The sequence below is a fragment of the Rana temporaria genome, chromosome 5, assembly GCF_905171775.1.
Source record: "Rana temporaria chromosome 5, aRanTem1.1, whole genome shotgun sequence".
Classification (NCBI taxonomy): Eukaryota; Metazoa; Chordata; class Amphibia; order Anura; family Ranidae; genus Rana; species Rana temporaria.
Genome location: NC_053493.1, coordinates 43,412,827 through 43,438,200, shown reverse-complemented (window position 1 = coordinate 43,438,200; position 25,374 = coordinate 43,412,827). Strand labels below are relative to the sequence as shown.

Below are 25,374 nucleotides of genomic sequence, written 5' to 3'. Positions count from 1 at the left end.
GCAAACCGAGTTAGAATTTTTCAAAATACAGTGCTCGTATTGCGAAACACTTGTTAACCACTTGCCGACCGCCACACGCCGATGTATGTCGGCAGAATGGCACGGGCAGGCACATTGGCCTACCTGTACGTCCCTTTAAATTTGCCGCCCAGCAGGCGCACGCACCGCCGGGGGCATGCGCACCTCGTGAGTGCGGTCTCGGGAACTCGATGTTGCCGGGCGGCCCGCAATTGCGGTCAGCAAAGGCAGAACAAGAGGATGCCTTTGTAAACAAGGCATTCCCCTATTCTGCCTAGGGACATTGTCACTGATGACTGTTCCCCGTTTTCGGGAACAGTCATCAGTGACATGTCACTCGTAGCCAGGCCCCGAACAGTAAGAATCACTCCCTAGTACTGACGTAACCCCTTCAGCGCCGCTAAGTGGTTAACCCCTTCACTGCCCGTCTCATTTTCACAGTAATCAGTGCATTTTTATAGCACCGATCGCTGTAAAAATGACAATGGTCCCAAAAATTGGTCAAAAGTGTCCGATGTGGCCGCCATAAAGTCGCAGTCACGATAAAAATCGCTGATCGCCGCCATTACTAGTAAAAAAAATTATATTAATAAAAATGCCACAAAACTACCCCCTATTTTGTAGATGCTATAACTTTTGCGCAAACCATATATGTAAAAGAGTACGTATCGGCCTAAACTGAGGAAAAATGTTATATATATATATATATATATATATATATATATATATATATATATATATATATATATATATATATATATATATATATATATATATATATATAGGGGGGATATTTATTATAGCAGAGTAAAAAATATAGATTTTTTTCAAAATTGTCGCTCTATTTTTGTTTATAAAACTGCAGAGGTGATCAAATACCACCAAAAGAAAGCTCTATTTGTGGGGAAAAAGGACGTCAATTTGGTTTGGGAGCCACGTCGCACGACCGCGCAATTGTCAGTTAAAGCGACACAGTGCCGAATCACAAAAAGTGGCCTGGTCTTTGGCCAGCTAAATGTTCCGGGGCTGAAGTAGTTAACCGCGTTACTCGCAATCCAAGGTTCCACTGTACTTAAATTTAGAAAATATGAGATTCCCTTCTTTTATTGGAAAAACAATTTTCTTTTAAACAGTGATCTAGACTTCGACCACTAGATGTCAGCAATGGACTAGAAATCTCACACTTCTTATCCGTTCACCAAAAAAAGAATATAGGTGAGGGGCGTTGTTCTAACTTCACTAGCTGTCCATTTCGACTGGGATGGAGCTCAACCAACACTGGAAGAGGATGTTCTTCTGAATCCAAGACAGTGACAAAAAGACATGTACCGTATTTATTCGAGTATAACGCGCAAAATTTTCTACCAAAAAAATAAATCAAAGTTTACTCGTTATAAACGAGGGCTGGGGTGGGGTGGCAGTGGCGGCCGGTCCATTGAGGGCGCAGGCGAATTGTGAGTTCGCACTGAGCCTTTTCCGGGCTGCAGCCGCTTACTGTACGCGAGGGCGAAGAAAAAAATAACGTCCCCACGTCGCGTACAGTGGGCGGCACGAACTGGGGGTGAGAATTCTTATTATCCGCTGTATGGTCGCCGCTTCATTTCCTCGCCTCGCCCACACGTTACGGTAAGCATTGCTTTTGTACAATTCAGTGTTTTGCGTACCGTAATTCAGTGTTCTTCATATTTTAATTGATATACTGGTACCCGTTAGATGGCAACTCAGGGTATCAAGAGAAAACGTTCTGCATATGATGCTTCATTCAAGCTCAAAGTTGTTGATCATGCTGAAATTCACGGAAATCGAGCAGCTAGCAGCTAGTGTATCTGATGATGAATCTGACTTTGAAGCATTTTAAATAAATATTGTTACCGGTAATTCAAAGTTTTTTTGTCAATTACAATGCTTGGTGTGAAACATAATTTAATACCGATTTTTAATCGAAAATTAGGGGTGCGCGTTATACTCGAATAAATATGGTACATAAAAGTAGCAACTGATCCATTATCTGGCCATTTGTTGCCTTTTGCCCATCAAATAATTTGCTAACATGAAATAAATTATTTTCAACATACAAATAGACAGTGGCAGATCGGGCAAACCCCCTACAGTGACAGAATGGGCAGGCCCCCCCACAGTGACAGAACGGGCAGGCCCCCCCACAGTGACAGAACGGGCAGGCCCCCCCACAGTGACAGAACGGGCAGGCCCCCCCACAGTGACAGAACGGGCAGGCCCCCCCACAGTGACAGAACGGGCAGGCCCCCCCACAGTGACAGAACGGGCAGGCCCCCCCACAGTGACAGAACGGGCAGGCCCCCCCACAGTGACAGAACGGGCAGGCCCCCCCCACAGTGACAGAATGGGCAGGCCCCCCCACAGTGACAGAACGGGCAGGCCCCCCCACAGTGACAGAATGGGCAGGCCCGAACAGACTCCCCCACAGTGACAGAACGAGCGGTTCTTCCAGTCCCGCCATTGCAAATAGGCGTTCTTTAATGGAAAATTCTGACCTTGGGATTTTCCCTTTTCAAACAGCAGTTCATTTTATTCAATAGTTCACAAATGATTTCTGCTTTCTACACCCAGCACAGCAAAATACATGTTTTTCAGAGGGCTACTGGTTGGCCACCCCTGCCCTAGGGTGTCTGCTTAAAAAGATATATATATAATATTTGGGGGTTCTGAGTAATTTTCTAGCAAAAAAATTATGATTTTTACATGAAGGAGAGAAGTGCCAGAATAGACGCGGTATGGAAGTGGTTAAGGGGGCGTGTCTTAAGCCTACATATGTTTGCAAGTAGTTGTCCCTCATTCCCATCTCAAAATGTTGGGAGGTATGCATACCCAGTGGTAGGCTGACACGGAGCTCGCAGGAAAGGAAAATTGCGGCATTTGATATTTAATTCTCCATTTTACGAACATTGGAGAATTAAACCACTGGAGCATGCACAATCCAGTTGGCAGATCATTAATGTCCATATGCACTTTGATTTTGAAGACACTACTAAGAAAAAATAAAAAGAGTATTAGAACTTGACTAAGGGCTCTCGTACACATGGTTTTAGCACCCCCAGCCACTCACCAGAAATTCTAACATTACAGCCTGACACATGCTTTGCGAGCACCCCTGAAACTCACTGATTGGGCCGCACCAAAACTGCAAGCCGATCGCTTCGCTCACATTTGCGGTGAGGTCTCGCAATGTAAAATTGCCATTCGACAATTAAAAAAATGATAGTAATTACCCTTTCTTAGCTCACAGATCCAGTCTGCTGGGTGTTCGCAGTGCCTGTCGTTCCAGGACATCCTGTAATCAGAGGTTAGCTCTCCGCACAGTTCCAGGCCCTGGAAGTTGTTGGGTTCTCCATAACCCCAGTTTTCATAAATTACCTAAAAAGAACAAAAAGCAGAGATTCTAATAATGATCTTGCTAATATATGGCCGCCAGTGTTGACAGGTTTTTGTTTGCCTAATTAAATCTCAAGGCTTTTTTCTTTTAAAGAACAAACATGCTATACTTACCGTACTTGCTCTGTGTAATGGTTTTGCACAGAGCATCCCCGATCCCCCTCTCCTTAGGATGCACTGGGCTCCTTCCCCGCTGTTGTGTGCCCCCATAGCAAGCCCTTTGTTATAGGGGCACTCGTGCTTGCTCACTCCCAAGCCCCACTATGTGGTCCGGATTCAGATAGGAGATACGACGGCGTATCTCCTGATACGCCGTCGTATCTCTGAGTGCGGCCCGTCGTATCTATGCGCCTGATTCAGAGAATCAGTTACGCATAGATTTCCCTAAGATCCGACTGGCGTAAGTGTCTTACACCGTCGTATCTTAGGCTGCATATTTACACTGGCCGCTAGGTGGCGCTTCCGTATAGTTATGCAAGGAATATGCTAATTAGGTATTTACGCCGATTCTGAAACGTATGTCCCACCGGCGCATTTTTTTACGTCGTTTACGTTAGGCTTTTTTCAGCGTATAGTTACCCCTGCTATATGAGGCGTAGCTAATGTTAAGTATGGACGTCGTTCCCGCGCCGAGTTTTGAAAATGTTACGTCATTTGCGTAAGTCGTTCGCGAATAGGGCTGGACGTCATTTACGTTCACGTCCAATCCGATACGTCCTTGCGGCGTACTTTGGAGCAATGCACACTGGGATATTTAAAAAACGTCAAAAACGCGGGGTCATCTTAAATTTAAATAAAACACGCCCACAACATCCCCATTTGAATTAGGCGGGCTTACGCCGCCACACATACGTTACGACGCCGTAACTAAGGGCGCAAGTTCTGCATATGGAACTTGCGCCCAAAGTTACAGCGGCGTAACATATCTAAGATACGTTACGTCCGCAGATAGATAGAGCATTCTATCTGAATCCGGGCCTGTGTGTCCATAAGACACACAGAACGTGGGTCAGCCCCACCCCTGCTCCCTCCTCACTGGCCTCTGAGCCAGTGAGGAGGAAGAGAGCCAGGACAGCAACCGCTCTTGTGCACATCGCTGGATCAGGCTCAATTAAGTATTAGGGGGAAGGCTGCGGTGGAATCTGCATACTAAATAATTTTTACCTTGCATAGAATACATGAAGTTATAATAATCTTCAGGGTTTACAGCTACTGTAAGGCTTGGTTCACACTGCTGCTACCCCAAAGTCGTGCAACGTTGCATTACGACTTACTTGCCACATTAGTGCGACTTGCATGCGATCTTAATATTTTGCAACTTTGGCTTTGGCCAATCAAAACAATACAGTGTGGAGTTAAGTTAATAAAACTGGAAAGTGCGAAATCAGGTGCAGCTCTGCAGATAAACAAATCAGCTTCCTGTTTTTTTGTCAAAGCTTAATTGAAGAAACCGAAGTTAGGCTGGCCATACATTATACAATTTTCTTGTACCATTTTTCTTTAGATTTACCAAAACCATATAATATGAGGTCACACCTAAACATATTCAATTTGTATTCAATCAGGCAGGCCCTTGCCAGGGGCGGATCCAGGGGGGGCAACTGGGAAATTGCCCCCCCCCCCCGAAAATATTACTTAATTACAGAGTCTCTCAATCTAACATCAGCAGCAGGCCCAAAAAACAGACCCTGTTGTCTTCATGCCACACTGGAGCCTGGAGAAGATGGAGGGAGGAGGTGGGTAGCGCCATGCTGCTGACCTGGCCTCTCTAATGCCCTCTGCACTGGTTGCTAGCTCCTGTGCCACCTGGCGTCTAGCAACCAGTGACGTCAGTCACGTCTGAGCCACTGCTGAGGAGAAAGAGAGCTAAGGTGGGAGCATTTAGAGCCTTCTATCTCCTCTGCGCCTTGTCTGAGAGTGTTGGCTCCACCCACCTCCACCATCCATGATCTTTTCCAGGTCTCCAGCGCAGAATGAAGACAGGATGAAGGCATGAAGCAGTGGCTGTGTTTCATGTGATGGAGTTGCTGCCTGCAATCCCGGATCCTGATCATATCTATTGCTCCTTGGAAGCCCCTCCCCCCCACCAGAGCACCAAAGTATATGAATTAAAGTGAGTACAAAAATGAATGATTGCGCAAAATTGCAGAATACAGGTATGCCATTATGTATGAAGAAAGAAAAAGCAGCCATTTTAGTATTGACATTTTCATCTTGTTCGATCTTAATCTAATTTTAATGCAGGATATTGATTTTCTTATTTTGTCCCTCTCTCCTATACAAATGGTAAAAATATGTATTTTTATGTTTATCTTCTGGCTTATTTTTGTGTTGCAAGACAACACTTCCTAGATTTCAGTGAAGGCTGGGCACGCTGCCTTCTGGGATTGCCGCAAATTTGCAGCGCATATGCGCATTGCTGTAAACAACACCTTATTTTATGGCAGTGCCCCTCCCGAGACTAGACTCTGAATCCGCCCCTGGCCCTTGCACTGCATAGTTATAAATCCAAAGGAAATTGTATAATGTATGGCCAGCCTTAAAGGGGTTGTAAACGTTTTTTCACCTTAATGCATTCTATAGATGGCGGCGAAGATGGCGGCGTCTCCACCCAAGAGGAAAGATGGGATGGACAGCCGCACTCCAGAAAAACCATAAGGTTGTCTTTATTGTAAAAAAGGATACAAATGCACTACAAAACAAGCAGAACTCAGGGAAAACAGCCAGGCTGTTTTCCCTGAGTTTTGCTTGTTTTGTAGTGCATTTTTATCCTTTTTTACAATAAAGACAACCTTATGGTTTTTCTGGAGTGTGGCTGTCCATCCCGTCTTTCCTCATATCTATTGCTTCGTGCATTGCCAGCACCCTTGATTTCCTGAGCTGTTGCTGATCTTCTCAGCACACCCACCTGGAGCGGTTACTCCCTTTCCTTCGTCTCCACCCAAGAGCTGAGGGCCAAATCGGCTTTGGGTGCCGACATCGCGGCCGACCTGGACAGGTAAGTGTCCTTATATTAAAAGTCAGCAGCTGCCGTATTTGTAGCTGCTGACTTTAAAAAAAAAAAAATTGTTTGGAAGTTGAACTCCGCTTTAAGCAAATAAAAGCAGTGCTTTGTGTTTAAAAAAAAGTCCCTGAACCTTTCCATAAACGCAGAGGCACAAAAATGCATTGATGTGTGCCATAGGAAGCCATGTTAACCACTTCCGGACCGCCGCATGTACATATACGTCGGCAGAATGGCACGGACAGGCACATTGACGTACCCAGGGGCGGACTGACAACTCATGGGGCCCCCGGGCAATAGGAGATTATGGGGCCCCCCAGCAAGCTGCATGCTGTGGGGGCACTCGATAGGAGGGAGGGGCCAGGAGCAGCGAAGAGTGACCCGAGAAGAGGAGGATCCTGGCTGCTCTGTGCAAAACCAACTGCACAGATGAGGTAAGTATAACATGCTTGTTATTTAAAAATAAATAAAACAAGATTTTACAACCCCTTTAATTAAAACCAGCAACTGTTGAGACAACACCTTGGTCAGGTCTATGTACAGTGTAATGTACAGAGAATGTGGGTCAGGAGTAACAAACAAAACAACATATAGAGTATAGCAGTCAGGATGAGCGCCACGTTCACATCAGAGTCCTCCCTTACATCAAAGTCCCAACATTCTCCCTCTACATCACAGGCCGCAGGGTCAGTCCCCCCTTACATCAGAATCTCCCCTTACCACAGAGCCCCAACAGTGGCACCCTATGGCAGAGCCCCCCCCCCCCCTAGTGTGTCACCTTTTATCCGTGTCCCTTTACACACACCTTTGCACATTAGTGCTTGGTGTGGCAGGCAGCTTTAAAAATCCACTTGTTGCCACCTCTAAACTGCACAAGTGAGTCATGGAGCCAGCTGAATAGTGAACTGCTGTGGTTGGCCACAGATTGGGCATTGAGGCATGTGATTAAAGGCCATGCTTGATGGGTGCCATGATGTCACTGCCCAGGTGTGCACCCAGACCTGTTGCCGGATCCGAGGCCGAGCTCAGCAGTTCACCAATCAGATGGCTCCAAATGGCAACAAGTGCATTTTTCATGGGCATGGGATTGTTAGATCGACTTCTGTTGAGTGGCAGGGGGCACACATGGAACATACAGTATACAGACACAATATACAGACATGGACACACACAGTATACAGACATGGACACACACAGTATACAGACATGGACACACACAGTATACAGACATGGACAGACACACACACACACACACAGTATACAGACATGGGACACACACAGTATACAGACATGGACACACACACACACACACACACACACACACACACAATATACAAATACGGACACACAGTATACAGAGATAGTATACAGACACACACAGTATACAGACACAATATACAAACACGAACATACACACAGTATACAAACATGGACACAAACAGTATACAGACACAGATACACACGTATACAGAGATAGTATACGGACACACACACAGTATACAGACACAATATACAGACACACAGTATACAGACACAATATACAAACACGGACACACACACAGTATATAGAGACAGTATACAGATACAATATACAGACACGGACACAGTATGCAGACAGTATACACACAGACAAACACACAGTATACAAACCCAGTATACAGACACAATATACAAACACAGACACACACACAGTATACAGACACAATATACAAACACGGACACAGTATGCAGACACAGTATATACACAGACAAACACACAGTATACAAACCCAGTATACAGACACAATATACGAACACGGACACACACACACACAGTATACAGACACAATATACAAACACGGGGACACACAGTATACAGACACAATATACAAACACGGACAGACACAGTATACAGACACGGACACACACACACAGTATACAGACACAATATACAAACACGGACACACAGTATACAGACACGGAAACACACAAGATACAGACACAGTATACAAACCCAGTATACAGACAATATACAGACACAATATACAAACACGGACACACACACAGTATACGGACACACAGTATACAGATACGGGCACACGCAGTATACAGACACAATATACAAACATGGACACGCACACAGAGTATACAGACCGACACACACATACACAGTATACAGACACACACAGTATACAGACACACAGTATACAGACACAGTAAGCATATACATACACACACACAGTATACACACTTTTCATCTAGAAATCAGCCTAATTGAACACACTGCTGCTGCCCCCATCTCCTGGCATGCTGGGACTTGTAGTTCCCCAGCAGTATACAGACACATTCAGTGGTAATACATGAGAGGAGGCTTAGCCTGTGTTTTGGTGGGCAGGTAATCTGTAGGGACTGAGATGTAGCAGAGATTAGGGGAGAAGTTCAGAACATGCTTCCTCCAGGAGAAGTGCACTTCTCACACACAGAAAAACGATCTAACAGCCTCAGAGACAGCTCTGCTAGAGTAAACATAACCCCCCCTCCCCCTCACCAGAGAAAGCACTGATAAAACGACATTTAACTTGCCTTGCATCAGCCTGAAGTCCATTCCACACTCCATGCTGCGTCCCTGCCTCCCTCTCCTCCAGCTGTCGGCAATCTCCTGCTCTGTATTCAAAGAAGCCGCGCGGGGGAAGGGGGGCGTATACACCATGTTCCCATTGGCTGAGGAGGTAGTGGAGGGGTGGAGCAGCTATTACCTCCGAAATCTAACTTTAAAATCATGTCGGTGTCATACATTTCAGGCACAGATGTAAAAATACGCAGATTTTTACAATCTGTCCCTGATTTTTCTAAGGCTGGCAACCCTGATGGGGCCCCCTAGTGGCATGGGGCCCTCGGTCACTGCCCGAATGACCGAATGGTCAGTCCGCCCCTGGACGTACCTGTACGTCCCTGCCTAGACGTGGGTCAGGGGTCCGATCGGGACCAAGCGATCCGGGACGAGGGCGCGGCTATTCGTTTATAGCTGCCCCCTCGCGATCGCTCCCCGGAGCTGAAGAACGGGGAGAGCCGTATGTAAACACGGCTTCCCCGTGCTTCACTGTGGCGGCTGCATCGATTGAGTGATCCCTTTTATAGGTAGACTCGATCGATGATGTCAGACCTACAGTCACACCCCCCTACAGTTGTAAACACACACTAGGTGAAACATAACTCCTACAGCGCCCCCTGTGGTTAATTACCAAACTGCAACTGTCATTTTCACAATAAACTTAAATGCATTTTTTGCTGTGAAAATGACAATGGTCCCAAAAATGTGTCAAAATTGTCCGAAGTGTCCGCCATAATGTCGCAGTCACTAAAAAAATCGCTGATCGCCGCCATTAGTAGTAAAAAAAAATAAAAAAATAAAACTATCCCCTATTTTGTAAACGCTATAAATTTTGCGCAAACCAATCGATAAACGCTTATTGCGATTTTTTTTACCAAAAATAGGTAGAAGAATACGTATCGGCCTAAACTGAGGAAAACAAATTTTTATATATGTTTTTGGGGGATATTTATTATAGCAAAAAGTAAAAAATATTGAATTTTTTTCAAAATTGGCGCTCTATTTTTGTTTATAGCGCAAAAAATAAAAACCGCAGAGGTGATCAAATACCACCAAAAGAAAGCTCTATTTGTGGGGAAAAAAGGACGCCAATTTTGTTTGGGAGCCACGTCGCACGACCGCGCAATTGTCTGTTAAAGCGACGCAGTGCCGAATTGTAAAAACCCCTTGGGTCATTTAGCAGCATATTGGTCCGGTCCTTAAGTGGTTAAAAACATGTCCTGCATTTCTGCAAAAAGCAGGAAAAAACACATTGGTGCGAATGGAGCCTAAGACCGGGATGCCATTAAAGTTCATGTGTGTGTAAAGGCAGGCGTCCCAATACTTTAGGCACTGTGTACATTGACAGCGCTATAATAGAACCTGCAATAAATAAACAAATATATAAAGGGTTATGTCTATTGAAAAAGACGATCACTTTGCCGTGAATGACAGATCATGGTCTTTGAATTGCTTTTTTAAACTATAATTTTTATTTTCTTTCAATAATTAGCTTTCTGCATATGTGTGAAATGATAAAGTCAAACATGAGATCTAAGAAACATTCACAGCATTACTTACAGCTGAACCATCCGACCACTGATAGCCTTCAATGGGATCGCTGCTCATTAGACCCATCCAGAAGATGTTGCGGTAGATACTGGCAGTCCTGAAAGTCAATTACAAATGTTATTGGTCTATTTAGCCACTTCTTCTCCAGAAGATTTACCCCCCTTCATGACCAGGCCATTTTTTTTTTTGCTATAAGGCACTGCGTTACTTTAACTGGTCGAGGTCGTGCGATGCTGTACCCAAATAAAATGGATGTACTTTTTTCCCCCACAAATAGAGCTTTCTTTTGGTGGTATTTTATCACCCCTGCGCTTTTTATTTTTTGCGCTATAATCCCCCAAAAAAATTTGAAACAAAAAATATATATTTTTTTTACTTTCTGCTATAAAAACAAATCCAATAAAAAAATATGTAAAAAATTGAATTTCTTCATAAATTCAGATCAATATGTATTCTGCTACTGTACATAATTTTGATAAAAAAAATCCCAATAAGCGTGTGTTGATTGGTTTGCGCAAAAGTTATCGCGTCCACAAACTATGGGATATTTTTATGTCATTTTTTTTTTTTTTTACTATTATTGGCGGCAAATAGGCAACTTATAGTGGGACTGCGACATTGCGGCGGACAAATCAGATACTTTTTGGGGACCAGTGATACCAATACAGGGATCAGTGCTAAAAAATATGAACTGTCACTGTACTAATGACACTGGCTGGGAAGGGGTTAAAGCGGGGTTCCACCCGCGATTTTTTTTTAAAGTCAGCAGCTACAGTGTTTGTAGCTGCTGACTTTAAATAATGACACTTACCTGTCCTAGGCGCCCGCGATGTCGGCCCCCCCAAGGCCGATCACTCAATCCTGGCAGCTCCCGGAGCCTCCATCCTTACTGAGGGAAACAGGCAGTGGAGCCTTGCGGCTGCACTGCACGTTTCCTACTGTGCATGCGCGAGTCACGTGGCGCTTTTGTGAATGGGCCGCTGCTTTCTGGGATACACACAGTTCCCAGAAGGAAGCACGCTCCATTCCCCAGAAGATACCGTGGGATCGGACGAGGAAGAAGACCTGCTGTGGTATGGGAAGAGGCAGATTAGGAACTTCCGCATAGCAACCACCCTTTCTGGTAAGTACATTTTGTTTATTTTTTTTTCAATTTTTATTTTTTCATTTTTTTGCAGGATTTTTGTGGTTTTTTTTGGGTGGAACTCCACTTTAACATCAAGTGTGATCAAAGGGTTAAATGTGTCTCTAGGGAGTGCTTACTGTGAGGGGGGGGGGTGCTTTAGCTGTGGGAAGACAGAGATATGTGTTCTTTCTTGGCAGAAACACAGGTTCTCTGTCTTCCCTTGTCACAGATCGCTGTTCTGCCTCTGTCGGGAATGATCGGCGGGTACCAGCGACCTGCTAATTGGCTCCCACTGTGTCCAATCACAGCGGGAGCTGGTAACCGACAGCACGCGTGCTGCAAACCCAGAAGAGGCGAGTACCTACAAGTACAGTGAGGAAGCGATACAATGCCTCCTTACTGCCTGTCAAATGCTCTTTGAAGAGTGATCCAAATGCAGATTGCTGTTCAGAAACGAAAGCTTGTGTGAATGAGCCCTAAAAGATTTCCATGTATCAAATCTATCAAGTGACAAAATCATATAAAAAAATGACTACACAAAGCATATTACTACTTACGACAACATTGAGGACACCGCCTGTTCTTCATCTTTACTGTTCAAGCTGAGTAAATCTCCTCCTATTGCCCGACAAAAGTCCCGGGATTCCATCCATGTCTTCTTCTCGTCGTCCGTTGTGGTTTTATAATACTGCGATGAGAAAAACAGATAAATACTGTCAGTGGCGGCTGGTGCTCAAAATTTTGGGGGGAGGGGGGGACGCAAACAAACTGAAAAAAAAAAACCATCAAGCCACTGTGCCCATCAAGCGCAGCTACTGTGCCCATCAATTGCTACCACTGTGCCCATCAAGCGCAGCCACTGTGCCCATCAAAGGCAGCCACTGTGCCCATCAAACGCAGCCACTGTGCCATCAAACGCAGTCACTGTGCCATCAAACGCAGTCACTGTGCCATCAAACGTAGCCACTGTGCCCATCAAACGCAGCCACTGTGCCATCAAATGCTGCTACTGTGCCATCAAACGCAGCCACTGTACCCATAAATTTACGCCACTGTGCCATCAAAACGCAGCTACTGTACCCATCAATTGCTGCCAGTGTGCCCATCAATTGCTGCCAGTGTACCCATCAATTGCCACTACTGTGCCCATCAATTGCTGCCAGTGTGCCCATCAATTGCTGACACTGTGCCCATCAATTGCTGACACTGTGCCCATCAATTGCCGCTACTGTGCCCAATCAAATGCTGCCAGTGTGCCCATCAATTGCTGCTACTGTGTCCCATCACATGCTGCCAGTGTGCCTCGCCAGGCACTTACCTGTCTCGCAACGGGTCAGCGGCGGTGTCCTGCACGTCCTCGATATCTTCTTCCGTCCTCTCTATCAGGCTTCCAATTACAGCGCCTGACGTTTCAGCCAATCAAGTGACAGGTAACAGACCCGAGCACCTGATTGGCTAAGAGGTGGTTCAGGTAAGTCTCCTAATATGCACCGCATACTAGCTCATTATGAAATACTTACCTCGGAACGAGGAGAAGAGAACTTACCTGGTCCACGCCGAGCGAGATGTCATCTTGACTTGGCGTGTCTTCCGGGTATCGCCGCTCCAGCGCTGTGATTGGCTGGAGCGGCGATGTCGTCACTCCTACGCATGCGTGCGGGAGACTTAAATTCGGCAAGGTCCGGCGGCTGCCGGTCCTTTAGCCGAGGATCCCCCCTGCGCATGCACCGCTGCAATCAGCGGCGCATTGCGAGGAGAATATCTCCTAAACCGTACAGGTTTAGGAGATATTCTCTATACCTACAGGTAAGCCTTATTATAGGCTTACCTGTAGGTAAAAGTTTTAAAAAAAGGCTTTACAACCACTTTAAAGGAACCTATTTAGAAAATAAAAAACAAACGTTTACAACCCCTTTAACTGACAATTGCGCAGTCATGCACCGCTGTATACAAAGGAAATTGACATCATTTTTTTCACACAAATACATCTTTCTTTTGAAAAAGAAAATGCTATTTTCTGTTATAAAACATATCCAATAAAAAAAAAAAAAAAAAAATCAATTAAAGCCAAAATGTATTCTGCTGAATGTCTTTGGTAAACAAAAATCCCCAAAAGTGTATATTATTTAGTCTGTAAGAAAGTTATAGACCCAGATTCTCGTCCAGCGGCGTATCTATGCGGCGGCGTAACGTATCTGCTTTACATTACGCCTCCGCAACTTACACGGGCAAGTGCTGTATTCTCAAAGCACTTGCTCCGTAAGTTGCGGCGGCGTAGCGTAAATCGGCCGGCGTAAGCCCGCCTAATTCAAATTTGGATCAGGGGGGCGTGTTTTATGTAAAACTACTGTGACCCGACGTGATTGACGTTTTCGCTTAACGGCGCATTCGCCGTCCGTGGAATTTCCCAATGTGCATTGCTCCAAAGTACGCCGCAAGGACGTCATTGGTTTAGACGTGAACGTAAATGACGTCCAGCCCCATTCACGGACGACTTACGCAAACGACATAACTTTTTCAAATTTCGAGGGGGGAACGACGGCCATACTTAACATTGGCTGCGCCTCATATAGCAGGGGCAACTATACGCCGGGAAAAGCCTAACGTAAACGTCGTAACTTTACTGCGTCGGCCACGCGTACGTTCGGGAATTCGTGTATCTAGCTAATTTGCATACTCGACGCAGAATTCGACGGAAGCGCAACCTAGCGGTCAAAAAAAAATGCAGTTAAGATCCGACGGCGTAAGAGACTTACGCCTGTCGGATCTAATGGATATCTATGCGGAACTGATTCTAAGAATCAGACGCATAGATACGACGGGTCGGATTAGGACTTACGACGGCGTACATGGCGCTGCGCCGTCGTAAGTCCTTTCAGAATCTGGGCCATAGCGTCTACAAACTATGGTATATACAGTATATCTGAAAATTGATCAGTCCTAATGTACTAATGGCCAATCTAATTTCTTTAGGCCCTTAAAATGTCAGGACATTACAAATATCCCCCAATCTCTCCTTTTTGGAAAGCAGACAGTCTGAGGTATTTAGAAAGAGACATGTCAGGTTATTGGAAGTTGAAGTTGTGGCGGTGATCAGGGACACTGACTGGTGACAGCATGTAAAATAAAATAAAAATATATGTTTTAATATGTTTTATTCAATATTTTTAATATATGTAAATTTAACATATTTTTTACTTTTTTACAATTTTTTTTAAATACTTTCATCAGAGTAGTTCTAATGTTACCATAGTGACATTGTACTATTCTGTCATATGGTGCAGGGTGCTGTGATTGGGCCAGGTACCATGTGTTAGCTGTGGGCCAATCATAGCTCACTAGTAAAGGAAGCAAAGCTGTTTTGAATCATATTGATTATAACATCTTTGTTGACATTGTGATCATATGATCGCATAGCAGTCACATGGTTACCGATCCCGAGCACTGCCACCTACCCACAGTAATTGTATTGTGGGTGGTCTGGAAGTGGTTAAAAATGATAGATACTGTATATTACCAATTCTCCAAGTATATGCAAATTTTTGAGCACAACTGTAACAGACACCCAACCTATATTTCCTAAAAGCCTCAGGTTGGAAGTAACACAGGTTGGAGAATGAAATGTATCATCTGATTGGCTTTTAGCATTCACAAAAAAAATGCATCCCACTAATGTAAAATTGAAAGTACCCGCCCTACTTACTTTGTAACAAGAGCTTAAAAGGGTGCTTGTCTTCCATCCCTCTGGGCACTTTGGCTCTGCTGTTGTTGTCGGGATTGGCGGTGGTGTCACTCCTTCTGCCCACTTCTTACAGACAAACTTAGCCTTCTCGTCACATTTGATGACATCCCACAATCCACCTTTGTTTCCTGTTCTCATCACCACACAACCTTGTTTTCTTCCTTCAAAGTTTTATTAAAAACGAATGTCAAAACTTTTTATTTCGGCACCTTAAAGCAATCATGTGCTTTGTCCATGTAGTACAAAGTGAATGTTTTCTTTAATAATGCATAGCTCCCAAGTGTCTCTGATTTCGAGGGACTGTCCCTGATTTGGAGCAATGTCCATCTGTCCCTCTTTCCCCCTCATTTGTCCCTTATTTTGGTCTGATCTATATAGTTATATATAAAATGCACTTTTTATCTATCAAAAAGTGTTTCCCAGTGCAAAACCTTTCCTCCAAATTCCAAATTGCTGCATTTGTAAATTTTTAAAGGCAATATAAAGGAAGAGTAGTGGTAAAAAAAAGCTCTTGTGGATTTAAAGGAGTTGTAAAGGAGAATTTTTTTTTGCTGAAATAACTGTTTACAGGGTATAGAGACATAATAGTTAACTGATTCCTTTTAAAAATGATTAAAAATAGATAAAAATCAATCATATAATGTACCTACAGTTTTAGTTTCGTTTTTGCATGCTGTATGTACAGAGACACAGAGCCAATACAGTGATGGTTTGTAAAACGAAACTGATTGGTGCTGAGGGGTTTTAGACACACATAGGTAGATTCAGGTAGAGTTAGGCCGACTTATCAGTAGATAAGTCGACCTAACTCAGAATCTACGCCGACCTATGTTTAAGCGTATGCTCAAACAGAGATACGCTTAAACATATCTAAGATAGGACGGCTTGCGCCGTCCTATCTTAGATTGCAATATTTTGGATGGCCGCTAGATGCGTTAAATATAGGCACTAGTAGTGATGCAGGCGAGAATGGATGAGGTTTAATGAACAAAAAGTGCACAGTGCTTCTTTCACCCAAAGATGTTCACCGCGTGGGGGGAAAACCTTCCCCTTTCAGGGATGCACTTACCAGAGGTAAGGATCAAAGTGAGCATAAATCATTGTTGTCCATCCGTCATTGATATTGCACTCTCCACCACATCTTAGCATCATCTACAGGAGGTTTAGAATCTTCTCAGTCTTTTTGAATCTTTGAATGGATTTTCAGATTCCATCACTTCCTGTAGCTTCAGGAACTAAACTATTACACCCTTTAAGGGCAACAGACTTTAAAAAAAAAAAAAGTAACCAAAACAACCAAACTTGATGTTTTGAATGCTTTTAAGTGCAACGGAGAGAATTTTTTTTTTTTATGAAACTGACCGATGGGGCCCACACACGATCGGTTTGGACCGATGAAACGGTCCTTCAGTCCGTTTTCATCGGTTTTGACTGATCGTTTGTACGCGGCCTTAGACGTCAAGAGGTTAATGAAGGCAAATCAAAAATAATTTTTGAAATTACATTAATATGTTAAATCTAAAAAAAAAAATTTGATTGGGTTCTACTTTAACAGCCCCCGATGCAGTTCATTTGGGCTCCACCCTCATGTTGATCATCCATGTTATAAAGTTACTATTATTGACCCAGATAACAACAGAGCCGAGTGACTTACCAGGCATGTCTGCATTCCAGTGAGTGTACATAACCCTCTCCTTGTTGGTCCATTTAAAAGTCTCCCTTTCTTCCATGTCGGTGAGTCCCGTCCAGAAATATTTCTCTGGTCTAAGCCCAATCAGGCTTGTTAGATAAGCCTGTTCAAATCTGCAAATGCCAAAAAGACCAAATCACGTCATATGATTACCAACATTCCTTTCCTAAAAAGCCCAATTGAACCTTTAGGTTTTATTAGTGGGATGCAGTCAGGCTGCCTAAAAATGAACCACTTGCTTACTGGGCACCTAAACCCCCCTCCTGCCCAGACCAATTTTTCATCTTTCAGTGCTGTCACACTTTGAATGACAATTGCGCAGTCATGCAACACTGTACCCAAATGAAAATGTTATCATTTTTTTCCCACAAATACAGTTTTGGTGGTATTTGATCACCTCTGCGGTTTTTCTTTTTTGTTTAAAAAAAAATAAAAGACCGATTTATTTATTTTTTATTATATTTTTCTAGATTTTTGTTATAAAATTTAGCAAACGGGTAATTTTTCTCCTTCATTGATGTAAGCTGATGAGGCTGTACTGATGGGCACGGATGGGCTGCACTGATGGGCACCGATGGGCTGCATTGATGGGCACCGATAAGGCGGCACTGGTAGGCGGCAGTGCGAGGAGAAGAAAAAAACGATTACCGATCCTTTGGTTACAACGATCCTTCCGGCCGGCCCCTCCTTTCCACCTGTCCACCCCAGGCGCTCCAATATGACATCACCTGGGATGGACGGGAGGAAAGGAGGGGCAGGCCGGAAGGATCGTGCTATGAGAGAGCTCTTATTACAGCGCTACTCTGCATGCTGGCTGAGACTCAATCTATCCGTCAGCTGTCTGATTGATAGGTAGATTGCGGCGGAAACCCCTGGGGACTTTTTGTGGAACCCCGGTTGAGAAACACTGCGCTAGTGCATTACTGTACACGTGGTGCGCTGCAACTAGAGATGGAAAGGCCTGGAAAAAATAAATAAAAATCAAACAGGTTTTTTTCCTTTTTTTTCAAAGCCGTTTTTTGTTTTGAAAAAAAAACAAAAGACAAAAAATAAAACAAAGAAGGAATATGTTCTTTTTCAATGACAAATAATATACACTATCTTGTCAAAAGTATTGAGACGCCTATGTTCTTTTTCAATGATAAATAATAAAAAACTATCTTGTCAAAGGTATTGGGACGCCTGCCTTTACAGGCACATGAACTTTATTGGCATCCCAGTCTTAGTCCATAGGGTTCAATATTGAGTTGGCCAACCCTTCGCAGCTATAACAGCTTAAACTCTTCTGACAAGACTCTCCACAAGGTTTAGGAGTGTGTCTATGGGAATGTTTGACCACTTTCCTCCATAGAGCACTTTCAGTCGCCTCGTTGAGGAGGGAGGGGAGGAGAGGACTGCACTGGGGCTGGACAGGGACCCTCTATAATGACACTCGCGTACTGGACGGCACCAGGGACGGGGCCTCGTCCCATTTTCGGGGGCCGTTATCGGTGAGATTTCTCTTTCTGTAAATTTCCGAAAATGCCGGATTACTCCACAGCTTCCGCCTTGTGGAGTATTCGGAGACAGGAAAGAATGTGTGAGGAGAGCTTCTTTTTTTGTTCCTTTCCATGATTTTTATCTGAAATCTGAATACCACACAGCCTGGCCTGTTGAGATGAAGGTTGCCATAGCCTGTATTTTACATCTGCAAGTGGCGGTGTCTGACTGAGACCGTGTTCGCAGGGATATCCAGCGTTCCCTCCACAAGATCATTCCTCAGAGGTGGAACCAAGGAGATTTTGTTTATGCCTGAATGACACACGGTGTGTGTCCACTACTCATGGTAAGAGTATTCATTTCTTACCCCCTTTATAGACGTTGTATTCACATCAGTGAAAGTTCCATGGGCTATGCATTCTGTGTAGCTGTCTAACAGAGACTGAAATATTTCATTACTTCACTCAGGAGATCCCATCATTTGACCATTTTGTGAACTTATGACATTGATGGCAATTTTTTTCTTTTTTCTGATCACTCATCACTTGTTCACCAAGTCTTACCATTTATAGTCATTTTAATGTATGATCAACACATGCGCAATTAGCACACCACTGTCTCCTTTGGATATATTTATATGCACATTTTATCTCCCATACTTGAGATTGGAGACATTCTATTTTCACTAGCACTGCATTTTTTGTTTTCTATTTAATCTTTTTATATGGACTATAAACTAAAGAATCTATGAATAAATGGTTGTGGAACAAATCATCTGAGTTTCCATTATTTCTTATGGGGAAATTTGCTTTGATATACAAGTGCTTTGGATTACAAGCCTGTAATCCCAGTCTTACGAATTATGCTTGCAATCCAAGGTTTTGCTGTAACTTTTTCCTCCAGAATTCTCATTCCAGAAACACTTTTTTCTGCTGCTTTTGGATCATCACAAAGTGTTTCTTCACCAGCAGCATCTTCAAGCAAAGGAAATGTTACAAACCATGGCCTCCCAAAAAATACACAATGTGTTAATTTATAACAGAAATGACACCTAAAAAACAGGAGAACATTCATCAAGATCTTAATAGAGCAATATATGCTTCTGGATCAGCATTGTCAATAACTGAAAATGCATAATGGCAGAAATATTTTACATTATTATAAGGGAACGTTGGGTGGTCTTAAAATGATCTTTAAAAAGCAAGGTTAGTTAATTTACTGAATAAGCTGTACTTTTATTTCAAGCATAATACTTTTATTTACACTGCATTTCACCTTTCCAGTGTAACAAAATGACTTTCAATTTGTAAAACTACGCCACACTGATTTTTTTTTTCCAAAATCTCAGTTTTTTCCCATGGCTTGCAAAATTTCCAGAAATGTTACATCTCTAGCTGCAACACATGTGTTCCAGAGCTGTGTTGCCTTGTGCATTGGGGCACCATTCAAATTGCATGGTATAACAACGTGCTAACATACTGTACATAGCAAGTGTTAATAAGTATGGTAGTACTGTGCATGTTAACGTGTGAGTTACCTCACCCTACCCCAAAGAAAAAGTGTGATATGGCCCTTAAGCCTCGTACACACGACCGTTTTCCTCTGCAAAATCCATCAAGAAAAATGCTGGCAGAGCATTTTTGCAGAGGAAAACGGTCGTGTGTATGTTTTTCGTCGAGATAACTGCCGTGGATCTTGACGAGAAAAAAAGAGAACATGCTCTCTTTTTTCTTGTCTGGAGTCTCAATTTCCTCGTTGTGTTTCTCGTTGGGCTGGTTTACGACGAGAAACACGTTTGTGTGTATGCTTAGAAACCCGGGCATGCTCAGAATAAAGTATGAGATGGGAGCGCACCTTCGGTAAAAGTAGCGTTCGTAATGGAGATAGCACATTCGTCATGCTGTAACAGACTGAAAAGCGCGAATCGTCTCTCACCAAACTTTTACTAAAACGCAGTAACACGAGATTAGCAAAAGCAGCCCCAAGGGTGACGCTAGTGGAATGGAACTTTCTCTAAATAGTGCCGTCGTACGTGTTGTACGTCACCGCGTTTGAGGATGACGAGATTTTGTCTTTGCAGTGTGTATGAAAGGAAAGCTTGACAAGATTCTCGTCGAGGAAAACGACGTTTCTTTTGCGACGAGATTCTCAGTCGTGTGTACGAGGCCTAAGCTATTTCTACAACAATTTTATATCTACTCTTTATGAAACTCAAGGCTGAAGCCGTACAGATATCTATTATCTTCATGCTTCCTTTCTATCCATTTCCTACTGAGTCAATGACTCCAAGGTTTCCCTGAAATTTCCTGATAACCTGTTATTCTTCTTATCGGCTTGTCTTTCGTTAGGGCAGTTGTCTCCAGGAAGCTTGGACAAGGCAGATGCAATTCAGCAGTTCTGACATAACTGATAAGACTTTGTTGTAAATCTGTACTAGCTGAGGTTTGCAGAATGTAACGGAGGCTCTAAGGTCAAGAATTTGAACACGTCCTGGAAAATGGTTCATCTTATGGCATTCGGAAATGTATGACCTGTAGCAGGACATGCTTCCCAAACATAAAGTCAGGTTTATAGAGTGTCTACTGGAAGACATCTGTTCAACTGCAGATCTCCACCACCATATCCACATGTGAGATGTACCATGAAGCAGAAGATAATGGCTCTCATCCAAGAAATGCAGCACTGCTTGAAGCTTGCTGATAGCCTGCAATACTTTCTTTATAGTTATCCTTTTACAAAGTCTAAACTGCTCAAAAAGAATTGCCTGCAATAAAGAAGAGTAAATACCTCTCCTCCTGCTCAAGCTGCTGAACACCCCTCCAGTGTAGAGGAATTGCCCCCACCCCCAAAGTGTCAATCTCCTGGGTTCCCCACAGTGCTCTTGGGTTTATTCTGTAGACCTCCACATCACTACAGGGCACAGAAGTGATGTAGAGGTTGGCGGGAGTGATGTTCGATGGCATGGGCAGCAGGAGATGTAAGTATTTACACTCTTCTTCTGCAGGTAGCCCTTACTGAGCAGTTCAGTTTTTGTGACAGGGTCTCTTTAAAGCCACAGTCAGCACTTTCATTAAGATCTGTATCAGCACTTCCTGAATGAACCTGAAATGTGTTAAAGTGGTTGTGGCAGAATTTTTATTTTATTTTACTTAATGCATTCTATGCATTAACCCTCCTCTTGTGTTAGGGTCAGAACCGACCCGTTTTCAGGTTTTGAATGTCTATAAGTATCACATAAATTTGTTAATTGCATCAAGATTTTTGTACTTTGTCAGGAACCTCTATTTAAACAATGTAATAGAAAAAGAATCCTCTTTACTAAATTATAAAATACTGTGATGAAAATTAAGACGTTATGGGCCAGATCCACATATAATTGGATAGGCGCAGCGTATCAGAGATACGCTACGCCGCCGTATCTTACCTGGCTTTAAGTCAAATATTTTGCGCCGTAAGTTACGGCGGTGTAGTGTATTTCTGGCGGCGGAATTCAAATCGGCGGGTAGGGGGCGTGATTCATTTAAATGAAGCGCGTCCCCGCGCCGATTGAACTGCGCATGCTTTGTTTCCAAATTTCCCGCCGTGCTTTGCGCGAAATGACGTCGCAACAACGTCATTTTTTGAACTTAGACGTGACTTACGTCCATTCCTATTCCGGACGACTTACGCAAAAAAGCTGTATAAGGGGCCCCAAAATTCCTGATGGCGGCCCTGGCTCAAGCAGATAGATTACACAGCCATGCAGTGTTGAATGAACTTTTACTTATATGAATGAACAAGTAGGAATGATTGTCCATTCAATCAAAGGAGTAAAGGAACAGTCAGCTTAAAAAAGGAGCAGGGGGGGGGGGGCTCGGTATTGGCTGTATCTTCCCCCCATAGGAACACCCATTACTTGGGCTTTAGGATGGGGTGGAGCTTTATTAGGCAAAATAGGTGCTTTTATTTAGCAATGGGGCCACCAATCAGAACAGGATTAAGTGCTATTTGCACTTTTTCTTTTTAAATACCTGTCTTCAACAGTCATCAAATAAGCTGCATTGGTATTGCAAGTGGAGTTGGCTTCTGTAAATGTGGATGCTGTTTCCCCTATGAAGTAGCAGTAATAGCCATGTCTTTTCCACCCCTGCAAACATGAGAAAACAATTACGAAACAATTCAGTATTTATCTGCTCATACAATTATGCAGAGGATATTTATATATTTGTACAATAGAGAAACATTGAATGGGCTCAAAATATTCCACGAAAGTAAAATTAACAATTTAACTGTTTACCCTTTAAATTAGGCTTCTCCACTTTTCATTCAGGACAAATTAAAGTCAGAAGACTTGGACTTAATGGGTCATCTTGTTCCTGTAGCACAATATAGCTTTTATTATGCCCTATGAAAACATTACCAAGCTTGTAAAAAGTCTTGCAGGGGCAGTTGTCAGCAGATCAGTTCCTATTGATGTAGGCAGATCCCCCAGAACTACATCTCACAAGAGTCTTTCTCCTACAAACAAAATGTGGAGAGGCTCTGGGAGTCAAGGCAGCAGAATTGTTTTGCTTGAAAATGAAGCAGAGCATGCATGTGGAGATGGATGGGGGCGGGGGGTTTCTAGTTAAGCAGGCCTGATAACGAGGTTTGATGCCGCGTACACACGATAAATTTTCAGCATGAAAAAAACGTTGTTTTTAAAAAACGTCATTTAAAATGATCGTGTGTGGGCTCCACATCGTTTTTCAGGTTCTGAACAACGCCAATTTTTTTTTTGGACATGCTGCATTTTTTAACGTCGTTTTAAAAAATGACGTTTTTCGGGTTGTAAAAAATGATCGTGTGTGGGCTAAAACAACGGAATAAAAACGCGCATGCTCAGAAGCAAGTTATGAGACGGGAGCGCTCATTCTGGTAAAACTACCGTTCACAATGGAGTAAGCACATTCATCACGCTGTAACAGACAAAAAAGCGCAAATCGTCTTTTACTAACACGGAATCAGCTAAAGCAGCCCAAAGGCGAATGGAACTTCCCCTTTAAAGTACCGTTGTACGTGTTGTACGTCACCGCGCTTTACTAGATCATTTTTTAAAAACGATGGTGTGTGGGCAACGTCGTTTTAATGATTAAGTTGGAAAAACATAGGCCCAGATTCTCGTATCTGGCCGTAAAACGGCGGCGGCGTAACGTATGTCATTTACGTTACGCCGCCACAAATTTTACAGGCAAGTGCTTTATTCACAAAGAACTTGCCTGTAAAGTTGCGGCAGCGTAGCGTAAATCCCCCTGCGCAAGCCCACCTAATTCAAATGAGCCGGGTAGGGGGCGTGGAGCATTTAAATTAGGCGTGTTTCCACGCCGAACGTAATGCGCATGCGCCGTCCCTAAAATTTCCCGACGTGTATTGCGCTAAATGACGTGGCAAGGACGTCATTGGTTTCGACGTGAACGTAAATGGCGTCCATCTCCATTCACGGACGACTTACGCAAACAACGTAAATTTTTAAATTTCGACGCGGGAACGACGGCCATACTTAACATTGGTTGCCCCTCATATAGCAGGGGCAACTTTACGCCGCGCAAATCTAACATAAACGTTGTAACTTCACTGCGTGGACCGCGCGTACGTTCGGGAATTCGCGTATTTTGCTAATTTGCATAAACGACAGGGAAAACGACGGAGGCGACACCTAGCGGGAAAAAAAATGAATTTAAGATCCGACAGCGTAAGAGCCTTACGCCTGTCGGATCTAATGGATATCGATGCGTAACTGATTCTGAGAATCAGTCGCATAGATACTATGGCCCAGGTTAGGACTTACGACGCGTACATTCCGTTGCGCCGTCGTAAGCCCTTTGAGAATCTGGGCCAAAGTTTTCAAACATGCTGAAAAACAACGTTTTTTTTTCATGCTGAAAAATGATCGTGTGTACGCGGCATAGGAGTTGACTTCACAGCAGAAAAGGCACCCTGTTGTCATTTTTAAATAGGGAGCACATTGGATTTCAAGGAGATCAACTGTTATTTTTTCAGCATTTTAAAATAAAACATGGGAAATTGTGCATGTATTGCAGAGACGTACTGAATATGTTTTCCTTTAGAAATTTTGCCCTAACATACATTTCAATTATATAATATCTTGAAGCGAAAATGTGAAGACCCAAATATAGGAAATGCTAAATGGTAGAGGCTACATAAGCCTCACTACATACTCTGTTTCCCCCAAAATTAGGCCCTACCTCAAAATAAGACCTAGCCTGATTTTTTAATTATGGCTGCAATATAAGCCCTACCCCTAAAATAAGACCTAGTAAAGTTCATGTAAAAATATATAATCATTTTGTAAAAAGATTATATAATGACCACTGTGTCTCCTTTCGTAACTTTATTGTCGAAATTGCCTCATTTACAGCGCCGCTTGGCACTCACGTGACCCAATGCAGATCTTCTTCTCTCCTCCCAGCTAACGCCAGCCTCGGCAGTGCTCGGAGTGGGGCTGACATCAACAGGCATCTCGGCCCCTGCCTCAGCAGTGCTCTGAGCGTGGCTGACATCAGAAGGCATCTTCGGCCCTTCCCTCGGCAGTGCTCAGAGCAGGGAAGAAGGGCTACAGCGGATCACGTGAGTGCCCAGCAAAACTGTAAATAAGGTATTTTTAACAATAAAATTACAAAAGTAGACTCACTGGACATTATATAATATTTTTTATAAAGTTACAAAAGGAAACACACTGGACATTATATAATCTTTTTACAAAATGCATTGCATTTTTTTGTTT

At 43.4% G+C, this 25,374-nt stretch overlaps 1 protein-coding gene across 1 annotated transcript in view; it reads right to left on the bottom strand.

Moving 5' to 3' along the window:
• LOC120939984 (macrophage mannose receptor 1-like) overlaps nucleotides 1-25,374 on the bottom strand; it is a 141,711-nt gene that overhangs the window by 59,486 nt on the left and 56,851 nt on the right. The window contains exons 10-15 of the mRNA XM_040352476.1: nucleotides 22,622-22,737; nucleotides 17,097-17,245; nucleotides 15,404-15,603; nucleotides 12,258-12,388; nucleotides 10,584-10,671; nucleotides 3,267-3,411 (exon numbers count right to left, since the gene is read on the bottom strand). Of these exons, the coding sequence (XP_040208410.1) occupies nucleotides 3,267-3,411; nucleotides 10,584-10,671; nucleotides 12,258-12,388; nucleotides 15,404-15,603; nucleotides 17,097-17,245; nucleotides 22,622-22,737 (829 nt within the window). The remainder of the gene's footprint in view (nucleotides 1-3,266; nucleotides 3,412-10,583; nucleotides 10,672-12,257; nucleotides 12,389-15,403; nucleotides 15,604-17,096; nucleotides 17,246-22,621; nucleotides 22,738-25,374) is intronic.